The sequence below is a fragment of the Anas acuta genome, chromosome 3 (assembly GCF_963932015.1).
Source record: "Anas acuta chromosome 3, bAnaAcu1.1, whole genome shotgun sequence".
In the NCBI taxonomy this organism is placed as follows: domain Eukaryota; kingdom Metazoa; phylum Chordata; class Aves; order Anseriformes; family Anatidae; genus Anas; species Anas acuta.
This window is the reverse complement of record NC_088981.1, coordinates 97,601,444-97,622,463: the sequence shown is the minus strand read 5'-3', so window position 1 is coordinate 97,622,463 and position 21,020 is coordinate 97,601,444. Positions and strand designations below refer to the sequence as shown.

The 21,020-nt window shown below is 38.2% G+C and overlaps 1 protein-coding gene across 4 annotated transcripts in view; it reads left to right on the top strand.

Annotated features, from left to right (window-relative positions):
• The window catches only part of FBXO25 (F-box protein 25), a 30,033-nt gene extending 15,936 nt beyond the window's left edge, over positions 1 to 14,097 (top strand). For 2 of the 4 annotated variants that reach the window (XM_068678472.1, XM_068678473.1), the window contains exons 6-11: positions 954 to 1,047; positions 1,303 to 1,487; positions 2,953 to 3,135; positions 5,144 to 5,287; positions 9,263 to 9,289; positions 12,910 to 14,097. In XM_068678472.1, coding sequence (XP_068534573.1) covers positions 954 to 1,047; positions 1,303 to 1,487; positions 2,953 to 3,135; positions 5,144 to 5,287; positions 9,263 to 9,289; positions 12,910 to 12,999 — 723 coding nt within the window. In that variant the 3' untranslated portion in view covers positions 13,000 to 14,097. The remainder of the gene's footprint in view (positions 1 to 953; positions 1,048 to 1,302; positions 1,488 to 2,952; positions 3,136 to 5,143; positions 5,288 to 9,262; positions 9,290 to 12,909) is intronic. The other 2 variants (XM_068678471.1, XM_068678474.1) reach the window with 1 other exon arrangement.
• The last annotated feature ends 6,923 nt before the right edge of the window (positions 14,098 to 21,020 follow it).

Sequence of the window (21,020 nt, the reverse complement as noted above, 5' to 3'; positions counted from 1 at the left end):
GAAAATTAATGTTGAGTATAGTGTCAAGTCAGTGTTTTAGAAATGAAGATACAAAATAATTTTTGGCAGGCTTAGTCTTTGCTCATCCTCTGTGCCAATACAAAGCATGGTTCTGCAGGCTGGTGTTCAGAGTACTCTGTAGGAATTGTGGTTTCTGCTCCCTGCTTTCTGTTTCTGATGCATTGAGAAATTTTGTCCTGAACTCAGCATTATGAATTGTAATCAGAGAGCTTCTAAATATTACAGCACTGTCATAATATCGAAGTCTCTTGTATTTGAGAGAGGTTTTTAGAGACCATCTTCTATTAGGGACAATCCTTATCAGCTGCAAAACCAAATCTAAAACAAAAGTGAGTAAGCAGGACTTAAGTAATTTGTATTTGTGAGCTTCCAAAACACACTATCTCTGTTTTATTACAGTTTACAAAGACTGTATGTCATGTGCTCTATGATAAATACATATATTCTCAAAATACTATACAAATATATTCCTCTCCATGAGTTGTTCATGGGATGCCATTGGGAATGCCTAAGGTTTTCTGTGTTTGTCTTGCTTCATGTTCCAAACTCTGTGGTGTTATTTTTGAGATATGGTCGTAGTAATCTAGGCTGTTGTAAGTGAGTGTATGTACTGAATGTGTATTTGAAACAGTCTTTTACTTCTGTCTGTCTTAGGATGGTTTTGGTTGGAAGAAACCTTAAAGACCATCTTAATTCCAATCCCCTGCCATGGGCAGGGATGACTCCCACTAGACCAGGTTACCCAAGGCAAAGGATGGGTCCAGGGATGGGGCATCCACAGTGTCTCAGGGAAACCTATTCCAGTGCCTCACCACCCTCAGAATAAAAAACTTCTTCCTGATGTCTAACCTAAATCTACCCTTTCTTAGTTTAAAGCCATTCCCCCTTGTCCTATCTCAAGATTCCCTATAACTTCTATTTCTTTGTTTTAGCTCTTACAGTTAATTGCAAAGTCCCAGTTAACTTCACTGAGTGGTGCAGCACAGAAGAACTACTTTAACATTTTGGACAAAATTGTGCGGAAAGGTAGGACCTAGTATTTTATAATCTATCTGCTTTTTGAGATTTCATAGAAATGCTTGCTATCTAGTATGAATGTTTTCTGTTACTGTATTTTATCTATTGAAACAGATTGAAATTAAATGACAACTAAGTTCTGTTCAGAAACTACTATTAAATTAAAAATTTTATGAAATGTGATGAATGATGTGTTAGATCAAACAATTGTAATGAAATTAGTAACACAGTTGTCTCTCAATTTGCATGATGTGTTTTTTCTAGTCATGGAAGACCAATATAATCCACGATTAATCAAAGATCTCCTACAGGATTTGAGTTCTACTCTTTGTATACTAATTAGGGGAGTAGGAAAATCTGTTCTGGTTGGAAACATTAATATTTGGATTTGCCGATTAGAAACTATCCTTTTGTGGCAACAACAGCTAAAAAACCTTCAGATGAACAAGGTATGTTGTTAAACTGTGCAGATAAGGTATTGGGGAGGGGTGGAAGGAGAGAGAGCATATTGAACATTGGTTCATGATTTGTAAGTGGGCATAAGTTTAAATCTTAAAATGAACTTGGCTGAAAGAAGTTTCTCCTACAGGAAACCTAGTGATATAGGACTTACCTTGAGAGAAACAAGAAGCCCACGGTTCAGTTTTCTTTGGTTTTGGAGGAGTAATGTGAAGCTACTTAAATTGAAACAATTTCTAATGTTTTCACAGCTCGTCTCTAATAAGAACTAGTACAGTGCCTATACTCCTGCTTTGTGACAGATGTATAGCTGCATTTTTTCTTATCCAATCAACTTCTAAAATGTTTCTTTTTTTCTGTCTGCTTAACAGTCTACAAATCTTTGATTCAGAAGTAAATATTCCAGTACTAAAAATAAAACCAAAATTGAATTTCAGACACGGACCAGGAAAACAATTTCAAGTAGCAATTCCACAGTTCTAATCATTGAACAGTTGCCTTTTTTAAAAATAAATAAATAAAATGACTTCAGTGTCTGGACTCTGTACAACTTTATTCAAAGTATGTGGGATGATGTGCTGCTCCAGATTTTTTTTTTTAAAGTGGAAACTTCTGAAGCAAGAAACTTGTGTTTTAAGGCTGAGCCTGTCGTGGGCACTGCTGGATGAAATACTCCCAAGATGTTGCATGCAGTAAAACTAAACAGCTATTTCATCTGTTTGCTTTCAGCTTTGGAGTTGGCCTTGCTGTGTGTGCTGGGCATCTGAATAAGTCACTAGGTTCCTCTTTTTTCTATTCTAAAGTTAATCTCAACAGTTCTCATGTGCCACAGCAAAGAGTTTGTGACACTGCATTTGCTGCATCTCTTTCCAGTATGCCACTTGCATCTGAGCTGCTTTGTCGGCTGAAATAGCTGATTAGAGATCTTGCATCTGTAGTACAATGCAAGCAGAATGGCCTTGAACAGAACGATAGTCCCAGGGTTGTTTATAACAGTGACACCATGGAAAGTCTAGTGTAAAGTGAGATAAATGGTGGTGAAGTAAACAAACTTAACCTAGAGTTTGCTAGAGTGCAGCTGCTGTGGGACCAGGTCTCCCTGGCAGGGCAGCTCCACTAGGTGGGGCAAGCAGCCTCCATTCTTCACCTGTCAGCAGGGACCATGCCTCCAACATTCATTCTCTTAGAAATTGACAGAAAATTGTCTGTCTGTTCTCTTAAGAGAAATTTGCATGTGCTGTCCTTAAAAAAAAAAAAAAAAAAAAAAGGAGAAACTTTATCCTATAACTAATCAGTTCAAACCTTACTTTGATTAATATGCTAATAATCACAGTTAACCATAGATAATATTCAGTGGGTTTGTATGAACTAAACTAAGATGTGAGATCTCAAGATTTTTGTTTGTACCTTTTACTACCAAGTTTTTGTAGCTAAGTCTTCAACTCTTATTTCCAGCAAGTCAACAATGGTCTTACGCTTAGTGATCTCCCTCTGCATATGCTGAGTAACATCTTACACAGGCTCTCTGATGGCTGGGACATTATTACCTTAGGTCAAGTGACCCCAACTCTGTACATGCTCAGTGAAGACAGACAGCTGTGGAAAAAACTATGCCAGTACCATTTTGCAGAAAAACAGGTAATCACCTGCATAAATGTGAACCTTCTTTGCAATACGGTATACAAATGGTGTGTTGAACTTGTTTTTTGAGGAAAAAATGTGGCAGCATGTGGTAATATTGAAAGTGTGGGTTCTTCTGTGGCTTATACTAAAGATTGTATTCAATATGTCTGAGTTTAGGGTGTTTCTTTACATTATTTAAAACAAATTCAAGACTTTTCTTTACTGTGCAGTCAAGAGTGTGGTTGAGAATACCTTCAAGGTGTCACTATTTTCAGTATCTAAAATGTAATTTTGATAATCAAGGTAGGCAGACATTTGATTGCTTGAACTTGTAGATTATATGAACAATCTGGTGAACAAAAATGTCCTTTTTCTATTTTTTGCCTTAGTTTGCTAGAATAACTTAGCAAGAAAGTTTGCTAGAAAAAAATTAGCAAAAAAGAATAAAACAAGTTTCTGATTTTGAAGTGAAGGGAAATTTGTCCCTTATGTAAAGCATTAATGTAACCTAGGAATGCCTCTAGAACTGTCTTTGACATCTGTTTATGTCAGAAAGTGGGAAAAATCAGACTAGGTGAAAATACAGGTATTAAAAAAATAGAAGTTCCCACATCAGAGCTGCATGAAAAACTTGAAAAACCTAGTACATTCAGGACTAAAGGACACACAAAAAATCTGTCTTAAATCTGACAGATTTAAGTTGTACCATTTGGTCAGTGACTAGCAAATTAATTATTAGTATAATGCGAAAGGTAGAGGAGAAGATCAGATAACTCTCATGCAGTTGACTTGAATAAGAATTTTTGTAAGATGAAAGACTTCAGGGTGAACTCTGGAAAATACAGCTTAATGGAAGATGAACTTTCCTGAGGCAACTTGGGTGAACTCAAGGTAAAGTGATGAAGATTCAACCGTTAGACTTATGAATTTTGAGGGTAGGTAAGGTAAGGTCATCTGAACAGTGACAATAGCTAGAGAATAATGTATATTAAGGTAATGCTGGGGAAAAAAAGATCACAATCATTTCAGTAATTTCAGTATAATGAGCTAGTCCTGTGTTTTATAAAGAATACTCTGCACAGTGTTGCTAATGTATTCCTAAATATTCACATCCAATTTTTATTAGAATAATCTAATAAATTGATACTGAAAAACTACTTTTATCAAATACTGCTTTTTCTGCTTAATAGCAACAGAGTGGGGTTGGGTTGTTTTTCCTCTCCTCTGCAGTATATTTGTTGAGCCATTGAAACAACTACAAAAACATACTTGATATCTGAAGAGCATTTTTGGAAAAAATAAGAACTTTACACAGGGAAACTATTATGAAACAAAGTGAAGTGTAGCTGAAATCACAAAGGCGGTGCTGTTCTCACCCATGTGGCAGTAGTCTTGTGAATGAAGAAAGCCTGTAATGTATTAGCATTTAATCCAGACAGAGTGGAATAAGGAGCCTTTTGCAAATACACTTAATAAACCTTTTCTGTGGATTAAGATGGAGGGAAATAGTCATTCTGCATTAGCTGCTCTTCGCATGCAGATATGTGTTCAAGAAGTACATCATTCACTATTATGGCTGTGCTTCTAGAAAGACAATAAGATGTGAAAGAACAGTGTATATTCTTAAAATGAAAAAGTTTAAATCTATGGTTACCATCTTACCAGAAATTCATGAAATGTAATGCACAATTATCTTATTCTTGACATAGAAAATTTATGCCTCTAAATATTGTTTTTATTATGTAGTTATCACTGACTATAATTAGAATCATTTCAAGACAGTGGAGTTAGATCAGCTGTATATGACCTACTTTTTCTTGGCAAATCTATACTCCTATTTTTAGTGTGTTAACTTTTTTTTTTCTTTGGCTGGATCTCACTACTTTTCAAAGATGTATAATATCAGATTGCCTTCAAAGAATGCCTGTTATAACACTTCAGTTTAGATACCTTCAGTTTTCTAGTCCTTTGCCTGATTTGACTAGTTCTTTAACCAATTTTAAGGAAAGTATTTTATGTCCAGTTTTGTAGGCATTTGATTCTATCAGAGAAGGGCCATATTGACTGGAAGCTGATGTACTTTGCACTTCAGAAATGCTACCCAATAAAGGAGCAGTATGGAGACACCTTGCATTTCTGTCGACACTGTAGTATTCTCTTCTGGAAGGTAAGAGCTTTGAAATAACCAGAAATGGGTTCAGTTACTGATGATTATCTGAAAGGAAAGTTAAGATAATCTTCTCAGTTCTATCATGTGAGATGTGGTTGGACAGCTAATATCTAATGTTCATATGGAAGCTTTATATATTTAAATTAGTATTGAATTCCAGACCTGTTCCTGAATTAGCATTTTTCTCTCTGTATCTGACAATCTTAATACTTGGAATTTCAAGGAAAACTGCCATGGGGGATGAGTTGCAGTCTGTGTATTCTTGTATTTCTTTAATGTTATGTGAAGTTGTTATGAGCTTGTATGAAATAACCTTCCACTTATGCCATCCTTCTTCTAACGATGGTATGGCAATCAATAAAACCCTGTAGTAAGTTACTACTGTGGCATTCCTACCATGTTGATACAGAACTGTATTTTTATAGTCTTGCTTCTGTTCTGTATGAAGCTCTGAGAAATGCTGGAAACTTCAAAATTTTATGTTGATTTTGATCTTGACCATGAAGTATACAGGACGGTTGTAATTTCTGTAGAGCACCTTACTATTTCACTCATGTGAACTCAAGTTATGCTGTTACTTTGTGTTGTAACATAATTTAGCTTTCCAGTCAGTAATGTTTCTTTAATTTTGCAGCTCAAGTACTATATGGGTAGTGTTAAGTGGACAAAGAATAAGAAATATGAGAAATTTTCATCTTGAGAAGTATTTATCTTCTAATTCATAGAAATAAAATAGTTGCTCTTATGTCCTCTTTCTATAACTTTAGAGTTGCATGTCAGTGTGAGACCTCATTTTCTATATAAAAATGAGGCTGTTGAACAGGATAGGCTAGTCTTCACAGAAATAGCATGATATTGAATTATGATATTTTAAACTTGAGGGTGCTTTATATCACAGAAGCTCTTGCAGGCACTAGTATATTTCACTAAATTAATAGTAGGAAAGCAGGTAGTGGTAATTGGTTTTGCATTGAAGAGCCTGAGTACTTACTGAAGAACCTGTGTCAAGAATGATTAAGTGTTCATTCCATTATATTATAGTGGAATAAGTCTTGATTTCACCCTACATATTAAGCAACACTTTCTTGGAAAAATACTTTAAAGTTAAAGCATACTGTGTACGTGCAGGTGGGCACTTCTGGTTGTTGGGTCATCCGGGTCTGCTGTGTAATGCTTTTCACTGTACATGGGTCTCATTCTGATCTTTGTATAATTGAACATCCAACGCTTTAATATTAGTGTTGACTAAATGGAGTTATTTAATAGCAGACCACATGTGACATTAAGAGATGGTGAACCTCTGCGGGCAGATCTTGTTACATTACCAACCTGATTTTGTTACTGGAACAGCAGCACTTGCTCTGTGGGTTTATATTTTTAGTGAAACACAACAGAATGAGCTGCTAAAGGTACTTTGGTTTGAGCAGTACCTGTTGATCGCCATTGCAATACCAACTGCCTCATCCTGGAGATGTGGATGGGTCTTAAAGTGATTGTAGTTATAGATTAATTATATGCTTTCCACTAAAATTCTGGAGGAAGTGGTTTGCAATTTGAATTATTACTGTGAGCATGGAAAATACATAGCTTTCTTTGATAAGTTGGTCTGATTTATCAGTGACCTGGAGGAGGCTTTAGAGTACTCTCAAGATACCTCCATTTTGGAGGGCACATTCAATAAATGCACCATAGGGCAGCTCTGCTGTTAGAGGGAACAGGCTGGAGGGATGAATACACTGGTAGGAATCCCATGAATGAGGAAAAATGCTGGTGCTTGTACTTGAGAAGGCTGGGGCAGGCCTTGGAGCAACTCTGCTGAAGCCCTGGAGGTCCTGGTGAGCAGTGAGCTGAGCCAGTGGTGAGCCCTGGCAGCAATGGAGGCTCTTGGCAGCCTGGGTGGGTTTCACCAACAGGGGTTAGGGAACACATTGTCCCTCTTGTCACTCATTAGACTGCATCTGGAATACTGTACCCAGCTGAGGGTCCTCCAGTATATTTAAAAAAATAAAAAGCTGATTAACAAGGTAGAATTCAGGAAAGGTCCAAATGTTCTAGGTGGTCTGAGGACTTGCCATGTGAGGAGAGGCTGGAGAAGACTACGTCAGAGGAATGTAAGAGCCTGACCTTAGGACTGCCAAGCAAGGAAACACTTGGTCTGAAGGGGTTTTGCAGTTTCCACTCTTAAATGTTTTGATGACCTGAGCAACCTGGTCTGATTTCATAGCTGACCCTGCCTTCACCAGAAGGCTGGACTGGAGACCTCCAGCCCAATTGTTCTGCGAGCCTGGATTCAGTTTTGCTTCACTTGGCTTTAGAAAAAGACAAGGCTTAGATTTTTAAAATAAATATTTGATCAGGCTGAGAGATTGTATAAAGAATTGATTTCTGACCAACTGGTACCACTACTGGCAGAGGTTAATCACTAAGAGGTTAATCCTTGGTCTGAAAAATAGTTCCTCTGTTTACACTGGCAGGGCAATATGAATAAAGTACTGCCAGTCATAGTCACACTGAGTTGTGTGGGGGGAGAACAGTTCTGCTTTTTCAGGCACATGTACCTATAACCTTTCCCAAGCTTTCTGAACGAAGATGAGAAACAAAGTGCATGTGTGGGGAACTTTATCAGTTCTAGCAAAATGTGTTAGATCAATATATCCATCAGGAAACTATTTATGGCTTTGACAATTCAGAAGAGCTTCAGGCAATGAACTGGGGTTGCCATAATTTTTTTTCTCCCTCATTCAAGAGCAAAGCAAAACATAGGTGCAGACGAAAAGTTCTGAATGAAGACTGATAGTACAGTTTTGTTAATTTAGCTGAATTAAATCTATGAAGGAATGTGACTGCTCTCCAGAAATTCTTAGAGATGGAGGAGGTGAATGTTGCCCTATTTAGGCGAACTGCTGATTTCAGGGCTATCCCTTAGTGCAAATTGTAGAAATCAGCTACAGTAATATTTGAAAGCTTAAATTTTTAAGAAGCAAAGCAGTGAGACTGTGAAATACCACTAGTTATGCCCGTGTTTTGTATCTGAGGAGAACTTTCATCAGTTTGTAAAAATGATAATATAAAAGCTGGCAACAAGAGAGGGCTAACTAAATCTTACCCAGGCAATTCTTCTGGTCCTTCATTTTGACCTTTTTAAAGGAAGACTTGCACAGAAAAAGGGACTGAAGACTGGTGAATTGAGTTGGCAAAGAGTCAAAGGGAATTTTTTCATTTTTCAGTATGTTATGATAATCCTTAAGAGTTTTCAAGAAGCAGCATTTGAGGCATGTGCTGCTGTATTTATTTAAAACCTGTGACCATAGTAATGCTAAGTACAGTAAGGAGACTCCTGAATTCATTGCAGGGAGTGCAGTGGTATAATCACCTTGTACTCTTCTGTGCTAAAGGAGGGAATGACTGTAAGAAGCTCTTCATATTGCATGACTTTTCATTCACTTTGAGAAGTGAGGATTTTTCCATACTGAAAGTGAGCAAAATAGGTAATACCAGTAGTTCAAAAAGGGCAAACTGATAAAAAGCATTCAGAGAAGCATTATGTATTACTATTTCTATAGCTATTATGTTTACTCTTCATTTATATAGCACTATTTCTGTTCCTCTAGGCAACAATGCCATTGTGGGCAGTTCTCTTATTTTCTTGGTCAACTCAGCAGTACGTTACAGAACTCAGTAGTACATTACAGATATCCCAGGGATGGCCATAGAAGTTGAAAAGCCTTTTGTTCTGACAGTATTACAGAAAGCCCAGGGTATTGAAACTGTTTTGTGTAAGTGGAATGTTTCACGCTTGGTTTTAGTAGTCTTGGGGTCTGTACTGATTTTGGTTCCTCGATTCCTTGTGACTTTCCATGGGAATAAGACTATTTTTCTAAATGGCACATAAACCTTAGCTTCAATAAACCTTAACTCTGCTTCTTTTACTTTATGGCTTTCCCTCCTGCTTCCTTCTTCATGATCTCAAAGGACTACCATCTTGCTTTGTTACTCAAGGTATTTCTTACGTGTCTCATCTGTTTTCAGTGCTAACCTGTGTGTAATGTCAAAGTGAATTAATGTTACCTTCTTTGTTTTGATACTTGTTCTTGTTTCCCTATATCAGCAGGAATATTTTAATTTTCATGTCCCTATCAGATAGGTAGTGGTGACTTCCCATCTCAGTTTTCATCTTTGTTTATTATTGCCTGTTATTGCCATGAAAACTGGGGACCATAATTCAGTGTCTAATGAACATGAGTGTACACTTTAGGTTAGATTGACTAAGAAACAGGTCTGGGCGCTCAGCGTTGGTAACTGTTCACGTGCTCCCTGATGTATTTAATTCAGTATTTAAATCTGAAAAGAGTAACACAACCTCACTTTCTGTTAAGCGGAAGTACTGCAATCTGTTTTATTCCACTTGGAATACTCATCTTCTTATAAAAAAAAAAAAGCCTCTCTGAAAAGAAATTCCCAGAACGGGCTATGTATGACTTGGGAGGGTGGGAGAGGCAATTATAATGTTATTTTCTGAATGAGGAGATGGTGGAAATAATTACATGGAAAAGGACTGTAGCTCCAGAGTTGTCATGGGAGCTTTGTAATTTGCAGTTGTGATAAAATCTGAGGAACCAAAAAATTACATTTGTCAGTAAACATTTTTCCTGGTGAATTCTCTTGTTAATTCAAAAGAATTGTTTTAGCTTTAAGTAGATATATCGAAGATCAGTGTGACTTGTTCTTTACTTTTCAGTACTTAATAAATGTAATTTCAAGGGAAGGATGAATACTCATAATTACAGGAAGTTTGATACTCATCTTCAATCCACATCACTTTAACTGTAAAACTGCTGTTTCCATTTTAATAACTTAAACAAGAACTGAACTTACTGAGATTGTTATTGGCTCTATAATTCCTGACTGAGCAGAGCCTTTTGAAAGCATTTTTATGATCATGCACGGAGCAAAGCATGTTACATTTTTTTTGTAAAATGTTTACAAGTATAGGTATAAATAAGCACTAAGGGAGAATAAACTAACTTTTCCCAGAATCTTATTTCCTGGAAACTAGGAAGTTCTGCTCATGACAATGAGTAGAAAATGTATTATTAGCAACTACCTCTGGGAGTGTGCTTTTTCTGCCATAGCATCGCCCTTTCTTACAAGTGTCATCTCAAGATGAAAGCAGTAGAGCAAGACTGAAACATATGTACTAAACCTTTCTTGTGTATTTTGCCTACATGGACTGCACTCCAAGTAGGACTGCCTATTTCTGTTCCTTTTTTCCTCCTGTTATGAATGTAACAGCTGGTTTTCAAGTGATACTAAAGCAAGCACTAAAAGAAGTGGGAGAACGAGATGTCACTAGTATGGACATCCATATTTTTTAATGAAAAATTACAAATAATGTATCTGTACAGTAATGATTTTCATTGGCAAAGCTGAATAGTATTTAGAACATATGCTTGGCCTAATCACTTCAGTGTTGCAAACCTTTTGGAAGGGAGTGTGGCATCTCTGATGAACTCATGTAAAGAAAATAGTAAGAAAACTCCACTTCCAGATTCCTTCCTTCTATTAACTAAATTGCATATAATTTCATTTCCCATGGAAATGAGAGAAACTGCAATGGTCTGCGATCTACCTACCATATATTTACTTTAGCTTTCTCATCCTACACTGTAAATTCATCAACACTGGAAAGGGAGAGAAGCCCTTCAAAACCTGGGATGACAGCTTGAGCCTTAGACTGTTACTCGTCAAGGTGTTTGTTTAACCTCTTCACTGAACTATCTGGGGCCTTCTTTTCATTACAGCTCTGGCATTTCTTTCCTGTAAAGGGTTCCAATGAGGTACAAAACTGAACTTTCCATTATAAGATGAATCTGAACCTTGAATAATCAGACAATTGTGCTGTGTTCAATACTCTAATATTAAAGAAAGCGCTGCAGGTTTGGTGAACTTAAAATGAGAAAGCCTTTTCAATTGATGTTCCCAGTTCAAAAACTAATAGAGTAAAGAAAATTGAGCTTTCAATATGCTGCAGAGGACAGATCAAAGATGTGTTGGGTATCTGGCCACAACTGAATGCAGGTACGCTTAAAATAGAAGTCCATTTAAACTTGAAATGTTTTCTCATTGAGCAGTGAGAGAGAATGAGTGTTCTGCAGCTTCCTCTGTAAGACTGAGGAAGCTACATGTAACTTTCTGAGGCTGGCAGTGCAACAGGTCGTGATTACACAGCTTTTCGTGTTACAGCTCTTGTACTTCAGCTTTAACTGACTTACTAAGCTGGTTGTATCACACAGAGGGCTGTTGTCTCCCAATTGTTTCTTTGTACCAGATATTAAGAACACAGAAATGGGAACCTTTGCAACCAGACCACGCTGATGTTTAAAGCTTCCCTGCAATGGTTTCCAGCTTAAGTACCATGTTAATCACTGACTTGCAGAACCTATCAATAGGCTGTGCTTAAAAAAAAATCTCAGTGGGCATGATAGCAAACAAGTATTTGCACCTCTAGAAATCTTTCTACATCTTTCCTCATAGCTTATAACTGCTGCCTCAGTGAGGAATCTACTCCGTAATGTGCTTATACTACTGATTCTCCATAAAGAGGCATGTGTGTATGTATATCCACCCCAATATAGCCAATATTTTGCAGAGCTGGTCACAACACTGCAGTGTTAACTTTAGAACATTAGAGCCATGTTCTAATTTGTTTTTATATCTGCTCATCACATAAGTACTCCTGCCAACTGATTAATCCAGGCCCTGACAATCTGTAGCCCTAAACTAATGTGATTTTGCTGTTTCTGGGCTGTTCAGACAGCTGTACTTTCAATCATCATCCCACTGGTTGAATCTGACCCAACTGCTTGTGAACTCTACCTTCCAGAGTAAATCTTCCTTGTTTCATTGTGCAAGATCTTTACCACGTCCTTCCTTTAGTCAAATCGCTGATGGGCTTAATTTCTGTTCTATGTATCCCATTAATTACACCAATGGGTAATGATTTGAGGCAGTTCCTTCCTCTGCATGACTTTATACATCCTGTCCATCTTCTATATTCCTAACTTGCCTGGGTACAAATATCTGGTTTAAGGCAACAATTTCACCCGGGTAAGAGGTAGGAGTGAAAAACATCTTAGGAAGAGAACAAAGGTAGAAAAACTTATGTTGACATCAAACATTCTGCCCATTTTGGGGGGGGATTGTATGCTGCTCTTCACTTGGAAAACAAAGCTCTTTTTCCCCTGAAGTAATATCTGATTTCAGTTTTTCATTGAACAGACAATTAGGTTCAACAAAGCAGCTGTTCTTTAAATTACATTTAACAAAATGTACTTTTTTAAGAGCTCTGACTCAGACTCTGTTTTTTGAGGGGAGGAGGGGTGTTTTTTCTGAAATCTGAAGCATCTCAATACCACAGTCAAATGGGAAAGGCCTATGTTTATATATGTGTATGTGTGTATATATATATACACACACACAAATTCTTAAACAAATTATCAGTTTGCTTCAGAAGTAGTAGTTACATGTCCCTTATGTGAATTCTTGCATTTTTTTTTAATTTGGGGGTAGAAAGATAGTGGATATAGAAAGAACTTACTATTTTCTCTCTCACTTTGCAGGATGGAGGACACCCCTGCACAGCCAGTGATCCAAACACCTGTCTTATGCCAGTATCTCCTCAGCATTTCATTGACCTCTTCAAATTTTGAGATGTTCAGTAGCTGTTCTCCTGTGTTGTGGCCATTTTTGTGAGGAGTCAGGCAGGATCTGTCATGCTTCTTGTGCAATATATTTAATTGTTATGTTTTGTTGTTGTTTATAAAGTGGATATGGGGGGACATTATCAGACAGGTATATTTGGAGTGTTGGTTTTTGCAGAAGAGAGCTGAGGAGGAGAAAATACTTAATCTTTGTTAGGGAATCTGCATTGAATGACCATTTTAATTGCAATTTTAAATACATTTTCGATGCCTTAATCAGTTAAAATTATCAGTTAAAACTACGTGGAAGAGTTTTGAAAATTTCTTGGAAGAGTTAAATTATTCCTTCAGGGACCAAAGGAGCTTTTTGCTGATTCCTCTTTCTTTAAGCCACTGTTTTCAAAACACTTCCATATAATTTACACCATTATAAAGAATAGACCAATAATTCTCTTGGACTTCTGTCAGTTACCATCAAGGCATTAATTCTTGTGAGTTAGTGAATAAAATATAGCTGTAGTTAGATATCTGAACCTATAAATAAAGGAAATAACCATTTTTTGTATGTACATTATGCAAAAATCCTTATTTTTTTCTTAAAAGGACTTTATTAAATATATAACATATCTCAGCAAACTCTAACTCGAGAGACATCTGGGGCTACTGGAAACTGACTTTTGTAGCTACAGCTTTCACATATACTGCAGATGCAACTGCATTAATTCATCTTCTAAGAAGAAGACAATTACTGAAACTTAATGAGAATGGAGTTGCTGTTTCTAGACTGTGTCAGGACAATGCAAACTGAGGTTCCAACCTGACAAGCTGTGGAAAATCCTGGAAGGTAGTCTGAGGTGAAGCACCTTCTGCTAGGTTAATCAGGTAACAAATTCTCCGGGAAGCTATCTTATTCTATTCTGTAAAGCAAAAGTAATTGCTGAGCTGCAATTTTTCCTTTACCTGTCTGAGAAGTGTTGGTATTGTTGATGAAATTTAACCAATAATATGTAATGTACAGAAAAATAAAACTTACTATATTCTGCGCTTGCTTATTCTGAATCTAGTTTTGCACAGTGTAATAAATTATGGTTTTTATTACTCCTTTAAGTCTGTCTTGCATAGATGAACCCATTTGAATTTTATAGCAAGATCTTTCTATACTTTCTATAGCCTGTTCTTTGTAGTGATTTATAACAGAATGAGAAAAATGCAAGTAGGTCAAATGCCATTGCTTTTCAGTAATTGGTTGTATCAGTGGTTGTATCAGCATTTGTTTTTTGAATGGGACAGTTAAGACTTAATAGGCTGCACAAGAAGACACTATTAGAATACAGTTTTATTCACTCAAATTTAAGTCCATACCAATCCTTTTCTTTTAACTTACTGATAAGTGGATTTCTCAGTATAGGGATTTGTTGTTTTTTCTTCCCCTTAAGGTGTCTGCTGTGGTTACTGTAACTTTAAACTGTGGAGCTGTAACATCTCTCTATAATGTTGCTGCAAGCCTTGCTTTGTTGGCTGGAGCACTGGTTTAGCTGCTGGATTTGTTGAGGAACCAGCATCTCTTAATGAAGATTTGCACCCATAACATTGTGAGCTTTGTTTTCTGTCTATAGGAACCTTTAACCTTGCAGTGGTTGAAGAATGCTGCTATTCATTTGGTTTCTTTTTGTTTTTTTTTTTTTTTAATCAGGGTTAGAATTCTGCTACTCTTCATGAAGATTCATGTTCAGGGGCCCTACCTGCTCTGTCTCTTGTACATGAGTTTACAGGAACAGTCCTAACACAGCTGGAAGTGACTTCCACTAATGTCTAAGCTGAGTGGGAAAAAAACTAAAAGGGATGGTGAGGCTTAAAGGAAAAATCAGTGTTAATTTTCAGTTCTATTACAAGTGTCAGATAATAAGAGTCAAGTTTAATCTTCTTTTCCCTATAACTACTTGCTGTCCTGCTCTGTCTTCTGTAGCTGGAAGCCTTTGCCAGGCCCTTAAGGCCTTTCAGATGGCAATAGCTAAGGTGACAAGAAGCAGGACACGTGCTTTTAGTCCTCTACCCCAAGGATTTCACTGGATAATTGTAGACTGAAGTTGGAAGGGATGGCTGGAAGCTCTTTGGTGTCCAACCCTACAGCCCAGGCATGACCGCCCTGTCCAGATGGCTTTTAAAGATCTGCAAGGAAGGAGGCTCCACAGCTTTTCTGGGCAGCCTGTGCCAGTGCTTTGTCACCTGTGTGGTAAGGAAGTGCTTCAGACAGTACCTGCAGTTTTTCAGTTTATGCTTCTTGTCTTGGCACTGGGCTCCACTGAAAAGAGCCTGGCTCCACTCTCTATGCACTCTGCCTTCAGTTATTCTTAGAAATTGCTAAGATTCCCACCCTCAGCTTCTTCTCCTGGCTTAGCAGTCCCAGCCTTTCATCATAGGAATGTTACAGTCCTTTAACAACCTTCATGGCCCTCCACTAGCCTCTCTCCAGTATGTCTGTGCCTTGCAGGGGAAAGCCAGGAACTGGACACCAGGCTCCAGCTGTGTCTTCAGGATACCATTAGCCTTATTAGCAGTAAAGGCATATTGCTGGCTTATCAATTTAAAAAAAATAAAAAAATTTTGAATGCAGAAACTGGAGAACGGAGATGCTTCTGCTGTGATATGTGCATTTCAGTGCAGGGGTGATTGCCCTCCATCTTAAGATTTAAAAAGAAAAACAGAATCATCCTGTCATGTGCAATGTTATAAGCTGTTATAAGCTTTTAACGCAGCACAATTGAGCTTTGGGAGTAGTTTCACAATCTCATTAAATATTTAGTGAACATATTTCCTAGACTGGGCAAATACCATAGAGCTTGATTAAAAGTACATGGTGTGAATTCAGCAGCTGCATGAGAAGTCAAATTTTAATTGTGCCACCAAAGTAAAAAGAAAAAGCCATGGCAATGATTTTGATCAATAAAGTTGTTTTTTTTAAAGCTCTTCATGAGATGGTAAGGACTTCACTTTGAGGATAATGATGCTGATAATCCCTCACCTGTGGTAAAGAACATACTTTGACAACCTGAATTAATCTCTTAATCATGTAACCTTAAGTATTGTAACCTGTGAGACGTGTTATGACTTAAAGTAAAACCTTAATTATGCTGTCCTCCTGTATGCTGGCTACTGTGTGCAAAGAAATGCAGCTTCTCCTAAAGGAAAGTATACCTTGAAATACATAGCCCTATATAAGTTTCAAGGTATAGTTGAAATATAGGGCTATTTTGCTCCAGCAAAATATCCTATATATCCTGGATCTATTTTTTTATATCCAAATATATATGTTGCACTAGCACTAACAGCAAACCATGTTCTTGACACTCTCACGTGATTGGGGTTTTCATGCAGTTATAGGTCAGAAAAACAATCAAAGGCAACCACGATGTTCTCTGCTTGTTCCTAAGAAGCTAAAGTTATGACTTTTTTTTTAAAAAAAAAAAAAGGTTCCTCCTATATTCCTCCCAAACACACACTCCCTCTTACCTAAGCACATGGTTATTAACTCTAAAAACCATCTCTGAGCGATGCTAGCTGTTGTATTACATTATCTCCTAACAATTTTGTTCTCCTCTTCCTGGGGAAAGACATCATGATTATAAAAAGAGTAGATAGGGACCTGTTCAGAGGTTCTGAGTGAACCTTCCTACCTGCACATCATGCAGGATCCAGTCATTAGCTAGAAAAAGCAGGGAGCAAAACTCTGCCCTTTTTCTTTGATCCTCAGCCCTGTGAAATGCATAAAATTTCTTTTAGAGAGAAGCTGAAATGCAATTAAAATCCTTGCTCTGAAAAGAGCTACATTTATGATCAAAAGAATAAGTATTTTGTTGTCTGGGAGGTAGACACAAAGCAGGCTGCCAGAATGGAAGGGGGGGGATGGAAAGTAGTAGCATAAAGTTTTAGGATTTGTCTTTAAAAGATAAATGGTGCACATACCTAACATATTTACAGCTCCCTCATTGGCAAAGAAAGAATTGTATTAGCTAAATAGTCTTGTGAGTGTTTCTGAGCCAATAAGTATTAAAGTAATTCATGTAGCGTAGAGAAAAAAGGCAATGAATAAGAGGCAAAAATCCATTGATTTTGCATTTATGCTGTTGGTTTCAACCTCTAAGTCTTGTCATATATATGTATGCACACATAGATAACAGCTGTGTGTATATGTACTTGCACAAAGAGAGGTAAGCCTCAGCACTTGGTCAGACAACGGCATCAAAAGCTGTTTTCACCAACCTTCAAACTTCACAAAATTGGTCGTAGGTACTGCAGCACCCAATACTTAGAAGTCCTGTAACCCAAATTTAACAAACCAAGTTCTTCATAGCTTCTTGAAGAGCTATGGGGAAACTCGGTGCCTAAGAAGGGCTGCCACAATGGCCAGAGAACAAACATGATGCTAAGTCAAGCAACAAGAAACACCAAAAACAGCCTCAGATGCTTGATTTAGGGGCAGAGACAGACTTCTCTCCAGCAAGGTCAAGCACATGAATCTTCTGGGAGCCTGCCACCTGCATTCTTGCTTTGAAAAGCTGAAGAGGGGAGCTCACCTCTTTTGAACTATGTGAGAGTTCCAATTTTACCCCAAATCTTCATGGTTAAATCATGACTTTTTAGGGTGTCTTGCCCTAGAAGCTACATTTGAGATCTGTCAGTGAAACAAACAAGCATCACACCCAGCTCAGCAGCAGCCAGGGTTGGTTTCTCAGGGTCCCTACCCACCCTTAGCCTAGGCTTGAACTTCCCCATTCAGCCTCCCCTCCCTCATCCCATGGCAAACATTGATAGAGCTGCAGAGTCAGCTCCAGGAGCTGAGCCAAACGCAGTGAGAAATTATTATTTTTAGGGATAATTTTCATGGAACCAGCCCTCCTCAATCTTTTCTGTTGAGCCTCCAGCTGTAACTTGCATACAGTAATTCATTTTTCTAGCCAGTGCTCGGTATTTAATTATTGGGCTAGATTATTGGAACTCATCTAATGAAAAGAAAGGGGAAAGCATCGTGGCCACCTGTACGACCAAGCACACACACCTCAGCCTGTGTCACTAACAGAAGTGACTACAGGGGACTGCAACTTTTCCCTTTTGTATGCTGGGCATTAGAGTTAGGCTTAATATCTGCTTCAGACAGCCAATTCAATACAAAGACACCAACATTAAATAAACTGCTAGCCAATGCTTGGAAATTGGTAATACAGTTGTGCCCCTTCTGTGCTTTCAGCCACACGGCTTGGATCCAAGTCCTTAGGCAGCCGTGGAATGTAATTCCTGACTCCTGCAAGTTTCAGCAGGAGAAAGGTGACCTTTAAAGCTTTTAACATGTACCTGAGGATGGGAAAGACAAATGGATTCAGGATGTGGCAGAGGGGAGAGTGCTGCTCAGCATGGGTTTCCTTTCATGGACCCGTTCCCTGTGCAGCTCACAGACCTGTCCTGCTGCCTTTCAGCATGCTGACAATGGTTATTTCCTGCAGGTTTATGTGCACATTCTTGTACAAATATGAATAAAAGACATTCAGCCTTACGTTTGTTCCTCAGGTTGTTGACCTGAGCAACTCCTACCAGGCCTGGGTATAGAAGCTACCCCAAATCTAAGGAACAGGGCTAGCTGCATGATCTTCAGCCCATTGCAGGTAGACACATCACAGCCACAGCAGTACTGGACACAGACGTTGAAGATCTGGCCCCACCACTAAGTCTGCAGCTTCCAGCTGCTGAGAACATCATGCATCGGGGCAGGAGCCAGGCCCAGAGCACTCTGACCACTGCCTCATCCATCCCAAAACAGTCAAGTCCCAGGTAACGCATCCCAAATTACCAGATACACAGCCTGAGAGGCAACAAAACAAACCAACCAAACTGACCTCCCATCTGTAATTCATTCATGAGGAGAAAAATAAAATAAAATATATATATATATATAAACCAACACTAATGGGGATTATCAAAATCATTTGAGACACCAAAAACCATAAAGCAAACACAAATGCTGAAAACAAGCTTAATCAATATAGCAAAATCATATGATGACTGAAAGTTAAATGAATGGTAAATTAATTGTTGGGTAAGTTCTTGGAAAATAATAACAAAAAACAACAACAAAAAGGCCAAGTTGGAAAACATCCCACCCTTACTGAGGCTGAAGAGGTATTCAAAGGGAGTTTAATTGCTGAGAATTAAAGCAGAGAAGGAAAATTTGGGCTGTCTTGAAGGATTAGAAAATATAAGTCATACCTGTGAGGAAAACAGGAATCAGAAAAATAAATAGAAAGCCAGGTCACACGATCAATATGTGTGTAAGGGAAGAACAATGTCTCCAGATGAAGAAAACAGACTGTGAGGAGTACTCTGAAACCAGCTACCTCAGAGAGGAGAGGGAAGGATGGGGACACCATGGGGAAAGCTCTTAAGCTTAAAAGCTCTGAGGAATCTGGTCAGAAAGCAGAGAAAAGGGAAGAGGCCGAAAGTACAGTAAGTAACAAGGCAGAACACTGCATGGAGCTGTTGAGTTCATGTAAAACTTCCAAAGATTTCATTGCAGCACAACTGAAGTCCTCACGGCAACCTCCTCGTATCCTGACTTTTGAGTCTGTGCTTTACAGTCTTCTACTACCTGCACTTACCTTGTGCATGGTTGATGAATTAGGTCTCATCTACAGGCACTGTGCTGTGGATTGGCTCTGGAGAAGTGCTTGCTGTGAGTTCTGCAGCACCAATCTTCCAGGAGTCTTCATCCCTGAAGAGATAACCCAAACCTGCATTTTGTGCCTACAGGGGAACATCCTTTCCAATCGGTCACCACAGCCAAGAATCGTTTTCTTTCATGGGACAACCAAGAAAAAATATACTGGAACATTACACGTCTGCTACCCAGACACATCAGGAATTGAGAGACACAGATGCTTAACAGAAGCTGTTTATCCTATAGCAAGCTGGAAAGTCTTTAACAAAGACCCACGGGTACTTTTTTCCCTCCTCCCAGCTGATTCACAAGAACTTCTTTGGCTGTACCAGCAGACACACAGTGATGCCAAAGGATTACAGGCACCAGCAAGGCCCAAATCCTGTTAAACCTCAATGAAGGCCTGAGACCACACAAAGGACAACTTTTAGTTTTATGTATGCCAGACACTAGCAGTTAGTTGTGAATGGTAAGTTTACAAATTGAATGAAAAATAAAAATAAGTCTCTAATTTTCAAAATAATGCTATGTGAAGCATTACTGCATCTGTAGTATGGCTTCTGGCAGTTTTGGCAATCTTGTGCTCCGTCCTATCAAACAATAGTTTACTTCCTAATGGGAAGTGATGCTTGATTTGTTTTCCTTTGTTTGTCCCGTCAAATGTTGGCTGCCAAGTTTCTGTCCAAATGTTCAAAAGATAAACTGTTTACAGGCATTAAACTGAACGCAAGTCTGTCTAAAAATGGGTGTCCGTCATGAGGGAAGCAGCAAAGATTAGGTCTTTACATAACCAGTGAGGTCTTTGCATAAGTGACAAAAAAATTAGCCTAAGCGGCTAATAAGGGACAAGCACAAAAAGAAAGCAAGTGATACTCCGTATCAACTGTCTTGCACGTAAAGATTTAGTAGCAAAAATAAAAATCAGTATACTAAGGACAATATTTGGACTCTGGATAAACGAGCCTCCCTTCCTTTCTCCTGCAAACACATTTTTCTCTGTCTTTCCAACGCCAGAAGCAATTAGCAGTGTAATCTCATGGAGAATTACAAGTCTCCCAGACAAAAAAGATGTTCAGAGTAACAGCAAGTGAGGTTTTCAAGGAAAGATGAGAAACGCTGAAAACCACTGCTAACTTAAAGGAATGGTACTGCTTCAAATCTGTTATTTTCCTATACAACTGCAAACAAAACACCCATTTCTCTGAAAAGGATTTCAACTCAACTGCTCAGTCAGTCTTCTCAATACTATGTGTTAGAGCTACCAGAAAGCCAAATACCACGATTATTTTCAGTAGTGGGCAAACTAGGCTTACAAAACATAAAC